General features: G+C 40.5%; 1 protein-coding gene across 1 annotated transcript; it reads right to left on the minus strand.

Annotated features, from left to right (window-relative positions):
* Positions 1–685: 685 nt before the first annotated feature.
* Positions 686–17,170, minus strand: LOC124149133 (probable cytochrome P450 49a1). The gene is made up of 8 exons (XM_048380695.1): positions 17,151–17,170; positions 15,279–15,488; positions 14,635–14,857; positions 12,808–12,989; positions 3,774–3,975; positions 3,095–3,264; positions 959–1,128; positions 686–767 (listed from the first exon to the last, which is right to left on the minus strand). The coding sequence occupies exons 2-7, from the start codon at positions 15,478–15,480 to the stop codon at positions 1,058–1,060; spliced, it is 1,050 nt and encodes a 349-aa protein (XP_048236652.1). The 5' UTR covers positions 15,481–15,488; positions 17,151–17,170; the 3' UTR covers positions 686–767; positions 959–1,057.
* Positions 17,171–19,260: the final 2,090 nt, after the last annotated feature.

The raw sequence follows: 19,260 nt of genomic DNA on the forward strand, positions 1-19,260 counted from the left end.
CATTGCCGGAATTATGATTGATATGTAACTCTCCTGTTGACATAGTACTGTCCTTTCCCCGAGCTATCCCACGGATACTCCCACGGATGTGTTTCATGTGCAGGCATCGGTTGAAGTAGCATTGAAGCTGATCTTAATCTAAGAACATGGTTTCCTGCTGAGTCCTGTACCTCAACTATCAAAATCCACTTAGTCCCTGGCTTACCCACCGGATCCCTCTTCCACCCCCATCCCAACACAGCCCGTCATAATGGGTGCTTATTTACATTACTCCAGGTATCGGAATGACGGGCAGTACATGTTGGCGAAAGTGAAACAATAAATTGGCAATGCCATTATTTAATCATCATCACTTATGTTTTGACAATGTGTTGTGAACGTACTCGACGAAACGTTCATTTCTAGGCACGTTTCATAAGACAGAGTTACTAATATATCATTGACATTTGTGGAAATAACAGTATCATTTCTGGCTTATAATTATGTTATTTTGTACGTAAGGTCTCATACGGGGTAACAGGTGCCCGTAGTGCCGAATTGGCCTCAGTAGGTACCGATGTACACATGCTATTTCATTAAGTACATTCAGTTTGGTTAAGGACGTCAAACCTGATTTATAAAGACCATAACTCAACAGCTATTCATATATCATTAGATATTAATATAGACCAAAGATATACTTTACCCCTTTTGGCACCAAGTAACCATCAATGACAGCATCTTCTGGAAGTATTCTCAGAGCCCCAAAGGTAACAGGAAAGTTTAGTCTGATGATGAACAAATGCAGATTCATCTTCATCATCAGAATGGCCATTGTCTTCATCCGAGTTTCATTACAGGAATATTATGGATAGAACAATTTGATATATGATTTTAAAATAAATTAATAGACTTATGATTCGTATTGATTCGTATTATCATAAAATACGTACTTTTTATTAACATACAAAAATAATACCTGAAAGATTCCTTCATACATGCGCGGAAGTACGGCATGTTGGACATGTGTGCAGCAGTTAGCTCGTGTCCCGCGGGTCCAATGACATCAACAATTTCTTCATACAACCTCTGCTGCTTGTCCTGATTCAATGCGAGATTGAGTAGCAGAATCTCCATATTCTTCGCAGTCTAAATTGAACAGAACGGTCAGAAAATACAGGGACTAATGCAAGAAAAAGCCACCTGATAATTACAGGAAGCGAATATTGCACATTATTATCCAACTTCTCTCTCTCACCAAAGCTGGACTTCACACATGAACACATGAGTTGAATTGACCTTCGGCGTGACAAGTACTTTAACCACTAAGCTATTCCATCATCCCTTTCACATGTTGAGTGAGTGGGTGACTTACAAGTTAAGAATTGGTCAACGTATTCAAGATTATTGCATTTATATAATGCATGCACGTGTCTCAAGATGCAAGGGGCATACGTTTACGCCAGTTTCATGCCTCGTTTAATTGTCTACATTGCGATATAATGTGTGATTGTGATCTGACTGTAAGGTCACAAATATATGCCATACTGCCTGAAGGTCGAATCTCTTAAGCATTTAACCTTTAACATTTTAGGGTTGTATATAAGTGCCCATTATTGTTGACACTCTTGTGTCTGGGCATCATAAGGTCAAGGGATAAGCATGCATACAGACAACTGGAAAAAAAAGATTATTGTGGGGAAACAGGGCACTCGTTATATCTTCATACCGTTTATTCCTTTGTTTTTCACTGTCTAAATTAATGGCATATCTCGGACAGCATCACACAAACTTCAGCCCAGCGCACAACACACGTTCGTGAGCATAGCGGTTACCTTTAAGAGAATGTTATTGGATGTCTGAAATTACGTAAATGCTTGGCGTGAAAGAGGAAACCCGTGAAGATCCGGGTTGAGAATAGGAAATGTAAGTAGTGTGGAATGTTCAGTGTGATGTGCACATCCTCTAAGGATGGTTTAGTGCTAATAATCATTTTCGAAAACGTAGACCCACTATCCCCCTGTCATACGGTGATCGAAACCAGTGGATCCGCCAATGCATATAGCAAAGCGTCATTGGGCTAACTTGTCTTTCATCATATCGATTGCAACAGGGGTGCTCACATCAGTAAAAGTCGAAGCTTCATTTGTCTTACTAATTTTCATTTTCTATAGTGATTGAAACAGGTCCTATCAATGATCCCTTAGCCCATACGGACATGGGACAGAGTATATCCCAAACGTTTTATAACATGTCGCAACAGACGGCTAAATGTGGTAATGCAGTCAGGGTCGGTGACTGCATGTCGTTCACCGATGGCTATAGTCCAGCTACATGACGGCGGTCCGACTCACGCATTTGGGATACGATAACATGCATCAACCAACACACCCAGTCTGACAACTCGATCCCGTCACTGTATTGATATCATTAAACGATATCACGGGTACCAATATGCATTAGTATGTCCAACTGCTAGGACTTTAAAACCTAAACTTACGCTGACATGCATTACTCAAGTTGGCGAGCCTGGCCACCCCCTCCCATTAGTCGCCTCTTACGTTGGTTGATTGGTTGGTTTGTTGTTTACCGCCGCACTCAGAAATATTCCAGCTAAATGACGGCGGTCTGTAAATATTCGAGTCTGGACCAGACAATCCAGTAATTAATATCAAGAGCATCGATTCAAGCAATTGGGATCGATGACATGCATCAACCAAGTCAGCGAGCCTTACCACCCGATCCCGTTATTCGCCTCTTACGACAAGCATAGTCGCCTTTTACGGCAAGCATTGGTTGCTGAAGACCTATTCTACCCCGGATCTTCACGGGTCCGTGATACTGCTAAAATATTGTGTAAAAACACAGTGCTGACCGAGATTAGTTATATTTGTGTGCCGAGTATGCGAAGAAAGCTTTGGACACCAATCTGAGGTTATGACATGTATATAATACCAACTGTTCGGTACATCTGTTGAGAATATATTCCCAACTACAGGTCAGAGCGCTCGGTATCAAAATAATATACAAGTGAAAAGAAATCAGTCGAAGAAAAAGAAAAGGTTTTCTGCTCAGGGTTACCGACGAACAACCAAAATACATGTACGTAACTTACCGAGTCTGTTCCTGCCGTCAGCAAATCTAACAGAATGGCATCCACACTCTTGTCTGTCATCTTGGGACTGCAGTTGCAGAATCAGGTTTGGTTCTTCAGGGTCAAAAGTTCCGCCTTTCATCTGACGGTCAACCTTTTCAAGAAGTTCTCTTATCTGAACACGACCATACCTGTAATCACATGACACAACTGTACTCAAACTTTGTAATCAGTGTTGTTCGTTAAACGTTAAGAGTGACCCTTGCTCAACTGTGACGTTTACAATACTGACGCTATATGGCTAACGTATTGCCGATGTGGCCTTAAATATTAACTCAGTGACACACACTTCAACATTCTTAAGCCTTATATGTTCTAAGAATGTTTTACGTTACGATAAGGGTACAGTTTTAGTTTTACTTTAGTATAGGATTTATCTTTAAACAATTCTGAGGGCACAGGTGGACGAGTGGTCAAAGAAAGCACAACTGGGAGTGTCATGATTATGTTATTGTGGGTTCGAATCCAAGGTTCTGCATGACTGTTATCCTTGCTGGATCTGTCACCACCACACCCAAGTGGTTAGGTGAAAAACGTCTAGAGTGCTCTTCACATTTCGCTTTCCTGGCACATAGATCTGATACCCTGTGGTATAAATGAAAGATTTGAAATTAGAGTAATAAATACATTATTGTCCTACCCGTATGCTTCATTTGCAACCTTTTCAAACTCTTTGTACAGTTTTGTGGGAAAGAATTTGTACACTGGGGGTCCCACGTCTTCAAAGAGCAACGCAAAGAAGGATTTTATTGCATTAAGATAGACCTGGTTCGCGGGTGACACGCCTGTTCCTTTTGGATCCAGGAAACCAAGCCGTTTGTTGAAAGCAACAACTCCTATACCTTTAAAAGTAAAAGGACAAATGAATATTTTTAGCAAACTAAAATAGGGATTCATAAAATACATTGTATAATGTTAGTAGTATATAGTGAGGGCGCAGAAGGTAGTTTTGGTTGAGGGAGGTTGAGTGAAAATAGGGAAGGTGATTGGTTGATCCAAGTCACGTGATCGGATAGGATGACTCATGCATCAACAGCGCGTTACAGGTGAGGGGAGGGAATGAAAGGTGTGTGTGTTTATAAGACATAAAAGAATTCGTAAGTAAACAAAAAAAAGTAAAGGGTATTCAATAGAGCTATGCGTATGGCGTGCTGTCCTGAATAGACAAGCAGCCCAGTTTGAATCGAGCGCGCTTGACAACTCACGTGACCACGTCGTTTCAAATTGTTTAATGGTCGTAATGGTTTCGTTTATTTCAGGCGTTAGTAGAAATTACAATTAGTCTACAACTCACGTAGTCGTTTCAAATTGACCGCGCTCGCGAGAGCGTGCGATCTGGTTTTGATGAATGCAGGGTGTGTCTTGAAAGTACAACCATACCGCAATAGAGACGATGACAAATAAACCCTACGGTTTGAGTTTTAACCGTGTATCATGATGTGCACAGTTTTACTTCAGAACGTGCTATTTTGACAATAGATAGTTAGAACCATGTCTATGTTCAATAGAAAACCGATGAGTACATGTAGCAGTGTGACGGCACGAAGCTAGGTTTGTTGGGAAAGTGATGGAAGCCATCTATAGGACATTTTCATGTTTACAATACTCACCCTTAATTCGAAGAGAGAACAGAGTTTATCATGGAAAATTGTTTGACGAGGAAAATGTTTTATTGGAAATATATGTCGAAGTAGGTTTATTCATAGCTAATGTATAGCAGAGAGACTAAGCCACCGACCGCCCATAACAATGTCAACATACCCCGGCCTTACAATTAATGTCAACATACCAGCCTCGCCTGAAGCTTCCCATTCATAAATGGTGTGATCAGTGTCCCGTATTTATGATATGTCAGGGAAGATGTGTTGTACATTTGTTATTTTAAAAGGGAGTTATTTCAGAGAGGATATATATGGGTATTCCCCCTCATTAAACCTTTCTTTCGTTGGTGTCTATTAAACGTATCCGGTATTTAATACATTTGAATGATGTAGGAATGTATGTGCGTGTAGATGTTGTACCAATATCCGACCACGAATGTATGACACCTTTCTATAGATCAATTACGGTTCTAACCACGACACGCAACATGACTATGAGCGTGGTTAGCAGTTCATATTTATAAACACATCGTAAATGACAGATTTCTGATGAATGAACTCGCCCGCACACATGTCTATAGGGTTATGTTCGCCCGAACTGTAAACAGTGACACATTGATAACAGGAAGGGTGTGTGGAATGCACTCGTCCTTGTAAGGGTAAAATACGCGTTTAAACTCACCATTTAAATGATGATGACATTACTTTTTAGATGTATAATTGGTATCAGTGAGTGAGTGAATTTAGTTTTACGCCCCACTCGGCTTTATTCCAGCTCTAGGACGGTGGTCTGTCAATAAACGAGCTTGGACCAGACAATCCAGTGATCAACAGCATGAGCAGCGATCTGTGCAACTAGGAACCGACGGCACGTGCCATCCGAGTCGGACCAACCGATCCCCGTCAGTCGCCGATAAGCATGGGTTACTGAAGGTCGATTTTTATAACCCGGGACCTTCACGGGTGTAGTATGACGAAGACTATATACTCATATGCAAAAAAACTGAGAAAAAACAAACAATTCATTCGTAGCATTTATTGATTCGAGTCAATCGGTTCCATACAAAGCCGTGATATACGAATGGACAATAGTATTCACTCTGGAACATTATTTAGTCACTCATATACACATGCTGCTGCTGCTGCTCGAAGGCCCTATTGTTTAAACAGCGAGTCCATGTTTTGAAACACATTTCGCACTGTTGAATGTTTCCTTTTCTACGCTGTTTTAAGGTTGAATGGTTGTCTATAGTCTATGCTTTATCCATTGCTTGTAACGATTTCCGTCCAGGAGGTCCCAGTTTCACCATTCCTCTCACGTAGAGGGAAATTCGGCGTTTCTTATCGTTCAAACGCCTCAGTTTACAAGGTGTTTTCAAAATATGAATCAAACTAGACACGTGGCGTTGACTCGGCATTCTCTTCTGACTGTTAGACTGATATAGTAGTGATTGGTATTTATGCCTAATCGTTCTGCTCACGATCATCATCCTCTTCCTCGTCATCACCGTCGTTATCCTCTGCAACGCTATCAGATTCAGTATCACTTTCTATTTCCGGCATATCCATCAAAGGCAGGATCTCTTTCATCTTGGGTTTTAGGAGGAGTTTGATTTTATTTTTGAGAACGGATTGTTCCGTGGAAGGATTCATGTCTCCCAGGTTGTATAGCATGTTTTGAAACAGAGGTGCCTCTTTAAAGTACGTGGTATATTCCATCGCATAGTTGAGAGTACTACGCACTAGATCCTCCCACCTCAGTTTCAATCTTCTCTCAATCCATTCTTGCGTTCGTCCCTGTCGCTCGTACTGTTTTTTCTGCAGTTTCATCTTGTCATGAAACGTATCGTACACCTGCTTCCAGATGCGTTGTAAGCCTACATTTTGCCACTCCTCGGCTTCCATATTAGTGAATGCTGACTTCCCACGTGGAGGTTTGACGGCAAGACCACTGCCTTTCTGGGAAGAGGCTAGGTCGTCAAAGTCACTGTCATCGTCATCACTCTCGAGTCTGGCACGCTTTCTCTTAGGTTGAAGGCTATTGGCCGGACACCAGTGTTTGATATGTCGCTGTAGATCGTGCATGTTATCTATCAGCACCCCGCAATCTGCGCAAGCCGTGGCCATAGTCAATGATGTCTCACTACTCGTGTCTGAATCGGTTTCAATTGGAGTGAGCTGATGTTGGGGCAATCTCTCTTCTTGTGTCAGAGGACGATCCAGAGATTCTGTTGTAGTCAACTTCTCCCTACGCAGATCAGGTTCAGACTGTGCTGTTGTTCTCCTGTTTTCCTCATTTATGAGGTTAACATGCAGTCGATCCTTATCTTTGGTGGTAGGTTTTAGATCGATGGTGAGTTGTCCATAGGGTGTTTCAGCAACCTTTTCATACATAGCCATAAAGTGATCCATATGTTCGGGGAAAATTCTACGAGCGAAGAGTTTGATTTGCTGTTTATCTATGGGGGAATGAAACAGGGTGACATAATGCGCGTTCAAAGCAATGTCTCTCGATTCCTTACCTCTCGGAAACAGATTTTGTATCAAGAGAAAGATCAATACATTCTTGTGATGTGAGGTTTGAGTAAACAGCCGCGAAATACGCTTGTCGTGCTTTGCTTCGGCCAGGAAATCATCCAGGACCAACACGTTCTGTTGACGAGCATCAAAGTAATCCTCGTCCAAGATATCGTAGGGAATTCCTTTGACAAAGGTCAGCTGAGGCAGCTGCTCACCGAGGTCCTGATATAATGGCTGCCATTGAGTATAACACCAAACGATGCGGGTAGGTTGGGGTTGGATCAGCCATGCCGGAGTACATGAGAGGTAAACACAGACTTTCCACAACCACTGGGTCCCACAACGAGCGCATTTGAGGGAATCAGGAACTTGAATTGTTCTCGAAGATCAGATATACATGGTAAATGAGGCATCCACGAGTGGACTTGCGATGGCGGCGGCGGCGGCGGCGGATGTGCTTGTAACGGCGGGTTGGCTTGACGCAGCGGCGGCGGTGGGTGGACTTGCGGCGGCGGCGGCGTTGGCGGGTGGGCTTGTAATGGCGGGTGGGCTTGTAATGGCGGGTGGGTTTGCGGCGACGGCGGCGGTAGCGGATGGGCTTGCGGCGGCGGCGTTAGCGGGTGGGCTTGTAATGGCCAATGGACTTGCGGCGGCGGGTGGGCTTGTAACGGCGGCGGCGGTATGCTATGTTTATTTCTCCTGTGTCGTAACATGACATCTCTCCTTGAAAACATTTTTTCACAGTCCGGACAGGTGGCAACCCCCATGGTGATCCAATACGGTGTGCGATTAGAGGGTATGAAGCTTTCTTTTATACCCTTGACTCCTCTGTTGACGCTTCAAGGCAGCAAGTGCCCGTTCCACCACAGCCTTCACCTCCGACACATGTTGTATTTTTACGGGTTGGGGTGTTGTCTTCGATCCCTGTTTGGTTGTCATCGTTTTCATTTTAGGTGTTACCTGTCTCTTCTTTATCTTCAGCGTCGACTTCTTGGCTGCTTGTGGTTTCTTTCTCTGTTGTGATTTTCTCAACGTAGTCTTCCTAAATATATCTCTAGGGTCAAGTCTAATCTCTGATGCTTTCTTCATGTTGTTCACGTCCAATCCGTTTGCTGGCGAGAGTAAAACTGTTTGTCGGGCTACACTACTGTAGAGTTTATACTGTCTTACACGTGCAGGGATTCTTGGAAGACACTCTTTTCTTCACAGCACACTTGTGAGTATGTTAAAAAAGCGATCATATTAGTATATAGTCTTCGTCATACTACACCCGTGAAGGTCCTGGGTTGGTCAGTCTCGCCGACTCGGATGACACGTGCCATCGGTTCCTAGTTGCACAGATCGCTGCTCATGCTGTTGATCACTTGATTGTCTGGTCCAAGCTCGTTTATTGACAGACCACCGTCCTAGAGCTGGAATAATGCCGAGTGTGGCGTAAAACTAAATTCACTCACTCACTGATACCAATACATCTAAAAAGTAATGTCATCATCATTTAAATGGTGAGTTTAAACGCGTATTTTACCCTTACAAGGACGAGTGCATTCCACACACCCTTCCTGTTATCAATGTGTCACTGTTTACAGTTCGGGCGAACATAACCCTATAGACATGTGTGCGGGCGAGTTCATTCATCAGAAATCTGTCATTTACGATGTGTTTATAAATATGAACTGCTAACCACGCTCATAGTCATGTTGCGTGTCGTGGTTAGAACCGTAATTGATCTATAGAAAGGTGTCATACATTCGTGGTCGGATATTGGTACAACATCTACACGCACATACATTCCTACATCATTCAAATGTATTAAATACCGGATACGTTTAATAGACACCAACGAAAGAAAGGTTTAATGAGGGGGAATACCCATATATATCCTCTCTGAAATAACTCCCTTTTAAAATAACAAATGTACAACACATCTTCCCTGACATATCATAAATACGGGACACTGATCATACCATTTATGAATGGGAAGCTTCAGGCGAGGCTGGTATGTTGACATTAATTGTAAGGCCGGGGTATGTTGACATTGTTATGGGCGGTCGGTCGCTTAGTCTCTCTGCTATACATTAGCTATGAATAAACCTACTTCGACATATATTTCCAATAAAACATTTTCCTCGTCAAACAATTTTCCATGATAAACTCTGTTCTCTCTTCGAATTAAGGGTGAGTATTGTAAACATGAAAATGTCCTATAGATGGCTTCCATCACTTTCCCAACAAACCTAGCTTCGTGCCGTCACACTGCTACATGTACTCATCAGTTTTCTATTGAACATAGACATGGTTCTAACTATCTATTGTCAAAATAGCACGTTCTGAAGTAAAACTGTGCACATCATGATACACGGTTAAAACTCAAACCGTACGGTTTATTTGTCATCGCGTTAAATGGAAACGCTAGCATTGAAACATCAACTATGCTAGTCGGGATAGGGCTGAATAAGTGAACGCCCTCTATACAAATGGTTCACAATAGTACGCAGCGCGGGGTGTTTCGAAATCCGTCTGCCTTCAGCGTTATAGTCAATGCAGGGTGACGTCACGACCTCGTTCTTGCGCGCTAAATGTAATTAAACGACACTGCTAGCTTGCTGATTGTGAAGTCTTATCCATTTTATCTCTATGTATTTTTTCAAACAGGTTGTCTAACGTTCGTGATGTACAACGTGTAGACCGTATAAGATGGATCTGATCCAGCTAGACGTACATTTTTTTTTTTTTTTTTTTTTTTCCCACCTACATTACCCGGCGTATATCGTGTTGACATAACCCATCTCTATGGTGGTACTTGTACTTTCAACACACACCCTGCATTCATCAAAACAAGGTCGCACGCTCTAGCGAGCGCGGTCAATTTGAAACGACTACGTGAGTTGTACACTAATTGTAATTTCTACTAACGCCTGAAATTAACGAAACCATTACGACCATTAAACAATTTGAAACGACGTGGTCACGTGAGTTGTCCAGCGCGCTCGATTCAAACTGGGCTGCTTGTCTATTCAGGACAGCACGCCATACGCATAGCTCTATTGAATACCCTTTACTTTTTGTTTACTTACGAATTCTTTTATGTCTTATAAACACACACACCTTTCAATCCCCCCCTCACCTGTAACGCGCTGTTGATGCATGAGTCATCCTATCCGATCACGTGACTTGGATCAACCAATCACCTTCCCTATTTTCACTCAACCTCCCTCAACCAAAACTACCTTCTGCGCCCTCACTATATACTACTAATGTTTATACTATATATGCCTGTATAGGCCTTTGGCAAACTTTAGCTCAATGCTTTATATTGTTCTTCAGTAAATACCAGGATATTGATAATTTTACTCCTTGACAGGTATACTGCAAAACAGATGGTTACGTTTGGGTAACAACCATGATGTTGGTATGACATTTCTACCTAGTTTCAACCTTCAGGGCTCCCTTTGCCCACATTTTCGGTTCCCTATCTACCTGATCAAACTTGTTTGAATGGTTTTAACTAATCATCTTTTCCAATCAATATCAAAATCTATTCCTAATAACCTAAACTGAGTTTGTGACCAGTCCAGATCCCAGGCCGTACATAACTTATATCTTGATATCTTTTTGACCCAAGTCTTTGAATGGCATTTAGAAGTGATACACACCTGATGAAGGAGTAGGTATATACTCCGAAAAGTTTTGTTCCTCATAATGAAGAAGTAGACATCCATAAATTCTCTTCCTTATCCTTATCAACTTAGTTTGTTCAGTATTTACTTTCAATCCTGAATCTGGCAAACATTGTAATGTATTCATTGTGGAATAGAGGTTTTTTTATATCCATCTAAGCTTAATGTAGTATTATCTGCAAATTGCGCGAGCAGAAAGTTTATTAACCATTTGTATATGGTTTTGTTGTTATTTATCATCATTATTGCTAATATTTCTGCACAAAGAATAAAGACATAGGGCTGCAATATTAATTTGTTAATAATGTAATCAGCTTCATTTATAAAAAAAATATAACCGTCTCCACGTGACATTATCCATGATGACCCAGACTCGATTATTTACAGACCGCCGTCATATAGCTGGAATATTGCTGAGAGCGGCGTTAAACAACAAACCAACCAACCAACCATGATGAGATTAAATAGTAGTCTTCTGAAACATTCTCAACACCATATTCCTCAAATTCAAAGTCCTTAATACCTTCGACACATGCAGGAATAACTGTTATTCTGGCATCCAGCATTCACGTTTCATATGTCAGATATAACGTATATGGACAGCTGTTTATGTAATTAACATTGACGAGCTTTGGGTAACCAATATTATGTTCTGAAACAACTGATAAGTCAACAATTCACCTCAGTTATTGCCGAAGGTTAAGGTCTGGGAATATATATACAACTACTGAACTGTAGGAAACTTTCTATACATTTAATGATCCATTCATATAATACCCTATGGAATATTTTTTACAGTTACTCGATACTGTTTTTTCAATGGTGTTGACGTTTTCAATTCAAAGAGGTAACTAGGTTACATATAAAATAGATTAGTTTCTAAAGGTTTGATGATTTGAAATACTTCTTCACACTGCTCATATCTACATGACTAATTGTATTGTAATACAACTATTATGCTTATGCTTATATCTATGTTTAAACCACTACATGGGAGCTTTGTGTCATAATGTGGTGGCATTAGGAACTGTCTGTAGCTTGTTGGGTAGGCCAATAATCCTTGCTAAGATGGATGGTGTAACAAATGACATAAGATCGGTTTGTCTGTTGTGTACAGGGAGGTGTTAAGCTTGTTTGTGTAACGAACGTGCCCACAGGCCCTGTTGTTCATATCGCATTACCTCAGCCAACGACAGGGCATTTGAGTAGTTGTATAAAGAGGAGGAGAGATTTGACTGGTATTACTGGTCACCTCATGGTTCTTAAAATAATGTTCGGAAGTGAAACAGGGTTGTTGTTACCTTTTCCTTTATCCTCATAAGATTGGCGCAAAGCGTGTATTATTTAATAGAATGTTGCCGGAATACAATAGACACAACATTTGTTATAACCAGAGATACGTAGATGTTCTGTGGAAATGATGTTGTTATGATCAATAGTTTGGGATAGTTTGAGAGGGGAAGAGCTTATTATTCAGTAGACCCGTGAAGATCCGGGGTAGAATAGGCCTTTAGCAACCAATGCTTGTGGTAAAAGGCGACTAACGGGATCGGGTGGTCAGGCTCGCTGACTGATTGATGCATGTCATCGTATCCCATTTGCGTGGATTGATGCTCATGATGTCAATCACTTAATTTTCTGTTCCAGACTCGATTATTTACAGACCGCCGTCATTTAGCTGGACTATTGCTGGGTGTGGCGTTAAACAACAGATAAAATATATAATTCAGTGCGCGTCGATTGATGGGCGAAAAGGCGGACGGACGGATAGACGACGATCGAAACCAACATATTATTATCATCACATTGACTTTGTCCAGGTGAGCTACAATGAGATACCTTAATTCAGATTTTTTTCTATAAATATCAGACCTACTTTCTGTTGCATATCTGAAGAGCTCATTTCTGAATTCCTCTGGTGTATACGACATTGTAGACATCCGGGTGACAAGGTCGTTGGTGACGTCGACTTGTTCGTTAATGTATATTGACGCTGATGTTGTTTTTAACATGTACTTCTGTGTGGCAGAGCGCAGGCGATGCCATTCAGGACCATTCCTACATAAAAATATCAGACATTATTTCATATGCTAAGGCCATGTCAGCAGTGGAATCATGCGAATAAGTAACAAAATTCGTGAAATCCCACCAGTTTAATGTGAGAACGTGAGTTGGGTTAACGTCGGTTACAACAGTAAGTCAGTCACATCACGACGTCGCAGCTTAATGTGGGAGAAAGCCTAAAAGTTACAGAATGTAAACTTTTACCAAGTACCATAACCAGGGTGAGTCTGGCAGTCGAACGCTCAATCATCGGATAATGTTAATATCTGACCGACTGCTCTGTGATCAGCGAAGTGCAGCGCCGTCGACGACTGGTTTAAATGCTTTCAATTAAGATCGTTCAATTCAACCTTTGCTCCTTTTATTAGGCGCTTGTAAAATGCTATCACTCAGTATGTGAAACAGAAGAAAGAGACGCACAACTCCAAATTGTAACTGTCTGTTTAAGCTTCTTAAGTCGCTTTATACTTACACATTACGGGCTCGAGAAATAGTAAATAGTAATCGAGGCGTATAGCTGGTGTGATGTATGGATTGCTTAGAGTGTACACCTGCACCACTTTAGGTTTTCCTCACACATAAAGAAGCTGGGCCGTAATGAAGTGAAAACTGTTTCAAAGCAGCGTTAATCCCAACTCAGTCCTCATAATCTGACGATATGATGAAAACATGTCTTAATATATACCAGACCAACACTACAAGTATCAAAGCATTACCATGGTGATTAACGTGGAACTATGACTGCCAAACATATAGCCAACACTGATCCAGAAACCTTTAGTTTCTCAATAGGAAAGAACACGGATAAAACTACAATGTACCTTTGCTCTAAATACATTTATTACAATGCAAAGCACACGCGAACACACACACACACACACACACACACACACACACACACACATTTTATATATATATTTATTTGTTCATTCATCTGGGTATAATATGTGGTAATGTTATTTTCATTTTTCGATCAGTTTGTGCCCGTGAACCCTGGAATTGCATGATACAATTACGCCACTGTCGACAGGTTTGGGTCTGCAACACGTGGACACTTGTCAGCAGAAGTGCACCTTGTACGGTATTAGGGAAACACATACTGGGGCAAATTAGCAGTTTCAGCTGATCTGATTCAAAGCATTCCAAACCGATTACATGCTAATACAATTTGTTGTATGCATATCCATCTAACAGTCATTGATAACATCTACCCCAAGTACACATACATGCATACGATGTCGCAGTTCACACACTGCATTTGTTTTGGTGGGGCGGCCTGGTAGCCTAGTTGTTAAAGCATTCGCTCGTCACGCCGAACACCTGGGTTCGATTCCCCACATGGGTACAATGTGTGAAGCCCATTTCTGGTGTCCCCCGACGTGATATTGCTGGAATATTGCTAAAAGCAGTGTAAAATCATACTCACTTACTCACTCATCTGGTTTAGTACATTGCTGTAGATGTACTGACGTTTGTAACCCACCACCACATCACAATGTCTCATAACAGGTCGCAGAGCAAACATACTGTCAAAGTGTCTTGAATGTATACCCACAAAACAAATACTGCTGTGGAATTTGTTTTAAAACATTATATCCAACTGATTAGGAGACTAAAGTATGAATTTATAAGTACCCACACAACTGCCATTCCACGTTCTTTGTCGTTCTTCTCGGCGTAGACCTCGAACAGGTTCAGAGCTGCCCTTCTTGGATAATTTCCCTCATGTCTGTGGATGGTCGCTATGGCGTCCGGGTCCTCTGTCACAAGACACTCCCCCAGAAGCTGCATACGAAAAGTCTTTCCATACTTCTCGTGTAGTGAATCGAGTAACAGATGGAATGAGTGGCCGGTGTAGTTTGCTGAAACGTGTAGAATACAGTTTCAGAGCTGACGTACATATACTTTCTTTGACCAAATCCATATTTCATTTATGTCGACAGCAGAAGGAGGTATAGTATTTGACTTTGTATCATATGTTACAAGATGTACATAAAATTTATGAAAATGGTATGACACATATTATATTAACGTCTGTAAGCTGTGAGCTTGGTTTAACAGTTCTGCACACTCAACAAGATTGTCTGATCAGCTTGACACGCATGCACTGATGTGACGCCCACAAAACAAGAACATTAATATCAGGCAAACCTGAGAATCGACTCAACAACGATCAGCTGATGCTACGAATGTCGGTGTTATTGTGTCAACCATGTTTGATTGTCTACAAAAAGTTATCCAAGCTGCAAGGTCTGCATACGTGTATAAGTTCAATAAACGTACTGAAGGGTTTCATCAGAAATGCTGGACCAATCACTGGGATGGCGTATAGTCCCCCAGGACCCGGTACATCTTTGAATGATTTGACGTCGGTTTCATCAACCTTGGCACTGGTGGCTGTTGCTTTGGGACATACGTTTTGTGTCACAGGAAGTAGGTGTTTTCTCATCAGAGCCGATAGTGGCGTCAGGCGTGACTTCAGCATGTCGAGAACTAAAGACAATGTAAACCAATGAAAATAACGCAGCATATGCAGACTATGAATTGGTTCAAACTGTAGTTAGCCGATATCATGTTGGTATTATTTACACGAAATGGTACCAATATTACTTGGAACCATCTGAAGAAACTTATTTGTGGTGCTGGATATATATTGCAGAACGAAAATCTATGATTATTAGTGTAACGTAATAAAAATTGAATTTTGTAAGGCAGGCAATTATTACTTCGGGTGGTGTTTATTAACGAAAGGTGTTTTTTCCAGGATGTACGGTATTTTCTACCGGAATCATTCTTAGAATTGCCAAAATGGAAAATAATGCAAGTGAAGAAGAAATGAAAACAAAAAAGTTTATTAAAATTATATGGAATTACTGGAATAGAGAACAATGGATAATGGAAATAACTTACTAAAATCATATAGGGATGAACTAGTTGCAATGATATCAGAAGGAAAGTGGCACAGTTACTTAGACTTTAGGCGGTTGCAGAGATTCTTTGTGATTGATAGGTTAAATGGGATGACTCTCAAGACTTGATCTGTTAACTCAGGAATATCCAACAGGCTATTCTGATCTAGGTCTATATCAGCAAGGTTGAAACCTCAATTAGTTGTCCTAACCAAACCAAACCAAAACCGCAGAGTTATAATGCGATGACAACCAAACGAAATGAATGGGGGCATTATACAACATCTAAGGCAGATAAACCCTTAAAATCATTTTGTAGTTGTGTTAAGGAAATGACATCAATTTCCTTACATATCATATTGTTTGGTTGACAAAAGCAGTATAGTGTGTCATGAATGGTCAAATTAAACAAATCCATTGTCTCAGTTTGGTATTTAGCACATCGAACATTTTCAGGAAACAGAAAGTTATTGCAAACTGATGAAAGTACCATCCGATCGATTTCTTCAGGTTCATTCGAGGTCGTGTGCTATCTTAAACAATAACGTTGCTTACCAAATGAATGTTTGGTAACTATTCTCTTCCCTTTGGGCTTTTGTTTGTTCTTTGATTATTTGTTCATTTTCATTTGTGACACTACTTTGTACATATTAAATGCAGATATTTGGAATTGTTTTGACGGATACGTATGTACAACCAAAGCTTGAATATCAGGAAAGGTCAAGAGAACGCATACCCCATTATCGCATAATTGTTGATGCGCATCACTACAATGGGAATCATAAAGATGCATAATGCAGAGGTTCTAGGGTCTGATCAACTGTGGTATGTCCGAATGTAGTCAAGAAAATACACGAAAGCCCTATTCCATTTGAGATGTCTTGAAATAGAGAGACTTAATTTACATCCGCATCGCCCTCATGTCGAAGGATTCATAAACTATATTGGACAGTACATGGTTATCAAATATATCAAAGTCGAGGGGCAGTTCTGAAAGTAGCAGCGCTTGCGGATGGCTACAGCTATGATCTACAATTTGGTCAATTACAATGTCATTTAAAGTAGTAGGGTCCCATTAGCTTGGCATGTAAATTCAGGTGAATATTATTGCAAACAATGCTATAACGTTCCTCTGTATACCTGCAAGCCGAAACACACTGTTGCCTTGGTGAAATTTTCAATGAGTTTGAAACTATTTATAAGCCAAACATAATTAGAACAACACAGATACTTAAGAATTGCTTACCTTGGTGTTTGTCCGAGTCACCAGTCCGATCAATGTGCAAACTGAAAGCTTTCGCGGTTCCCAATTAGCAATGAAGATGGGGTGTGTGTATGTATGTGTGTGGGGTGTATTCATGAACATTATCCTTCTTACGCTGAAAGGTTATATTGTATATAGGACCCAACTATGAACACATAATAACGTCGGTTTCTGTCGGTTTTAAACAGCGTAGGCACTCAACGCGCTGTGTCACGAAGGCAAAACAGGCAGTGACTGGGGACACAGCGATGCTTCAAAGACTAGGCAGCGCCATACGCACAGATAAGAGAGGGGTGGCGATAGGATCACCAATACGTGTTGCTCTTGCTGCCATAAGTTTGTCACTTCTGGTGTATTGTTACAGTATCTTACCCATTCTATGCTTTGAATAGTTAACCGCTATCTGAAGTAAATAAGAACTTGTCGCTGCAAAGCAGCAATACCGGCGGCTAGCATGTACTTAAAATAGTCATCATACAAACCCCGAAATAAATAAATAACAGCCAAGGCAAGTTGCTAGTAGCTGGCAAGCCTAGATTACTTACTTACTTATTTACTTACTTACTAAGTAAGTGTCTTACATTGTGAATGTCTGAGAAAGGAGATTACACAGGTAAATCTTTATCATAAACGTTTGGTTCAGTATGGCTCCTGTTATGTAATAATGCTTTGAACCAAAATGACAAAGAGAACTATCCTAAAGTTACATCATTTTTATAACACACACACACACTTTTATTAAATCAACAATTAATAAATGAACCACAACTTAAAAATAAACGGATCTGCATTTATTCTTAATCACATTTTTGTTTTGAATGACAGTGAACCAAATCTAGTAAAACGAGCAGGAAAACCTTTGTCACATAAAAATAACTGCTCCCCATAATTTCAGTGCACAATCTCAGAATAACCACAATAGATCGGTGCCTTCTGCCGCCGTACAATAACGCGTCTGAAACAATACTAACAGCAAAGAACACGTTCATGTTCCACTATTCAGGTTACAAAAATACATGACACCCATTTTGAGGTTTTGTTTGAAAATGAAACAGAAGGTAGAGGGATGGGACGTAGCTGTAATTCTCGACTCTGGGTGTTTAGGTATTTGACCTGTCAAAGAGCGACGCTGAGAATTTAAAGCAAAACAAAATATCATTATGCCGCTTGTTAATAAATTGATATTCATACATTATCACGTTAACGAGTCCTGCACCAAGACTGTGGAATATATTTCTTTTATGAAAACAAAATTATCTAGAAACGTATACAAAAGCAAGTCTAGCTAGCTCTATTTCATCTATTCCACAGCTTGGTTAAATTACTTATTTTATTTTTAGAGCCAAGTAAAGAATTTATTTATGTAATATAAGATTGCATAGACTAAATGTTAGTCTAACGTTTAACATGTGCAGAACACTTGAAAGTAAAAGCATGTTCTGGTATGACGGCCAGTGTTTGTGTGTTCGTCGGTTTTCCTGCTTTTATCCTCATTTACGAAGTTTTCAAAATAAAACTTTTATCAGCTTTCACAGATTTATTTAGTTCAGTTTAGGGGCCAAGGGGATGCGCACCCCCTCTCAATCCACCCCTGCTGAGCATCTTTTCATTATATTTTATTAAGATAATTGAACTTTTCTTTTCAGAAGCTAGCTGTTTGTCTGTGTATATGCAGCAAATAAGGAGATCACATTTCACTTCATGCCCCGGAGGTCGTGTGTGTTGTGATGAAGGAATCTCTGTTTTGAGGGAGCAGTGATTTCAATACAACTTTAAGAAATGTTTTGATGTCGTTGCAAATACCAAATACCATTTATAGAAGTAAAATATGTATTCATGCATAGTTATATATATGTTATTTTTCTACACCTTTTCCGTCTCATGCTTCTATTTATTTGAGCAGGAATTCTCATAAAAGTAACCGCTCCCCGCAATTCTCCAGTGCAAAATGTCAGAACCACTATAGACAGCCGCCAGTCAATTAAATTGTATCATAGTAAAACTGCATGAAGTATTTTATATACGTACACATATTCTTTAATAAATGCAACATCGTAGATCTAAGCAGAACATGCTGCTTCCTTCAAAGTTC

The sequence above is a fragment of the Haliotis rufescens genome, unplaced genomic scaffold (genome assembly GCF_023055435.1).
Source record: "Haliotis rufescens isolate VD_foot unplaced genomic scaffold, xgHalRufe1.0.p SCAF_32, whole genome shotgun sequence".
Taxonomy (NCBI): Eukaryota; Metazoa; Mollusca; class Gastropoda; order Lepetellida; family Haliotidae; genus Haliotis; species Haliotis rufescens.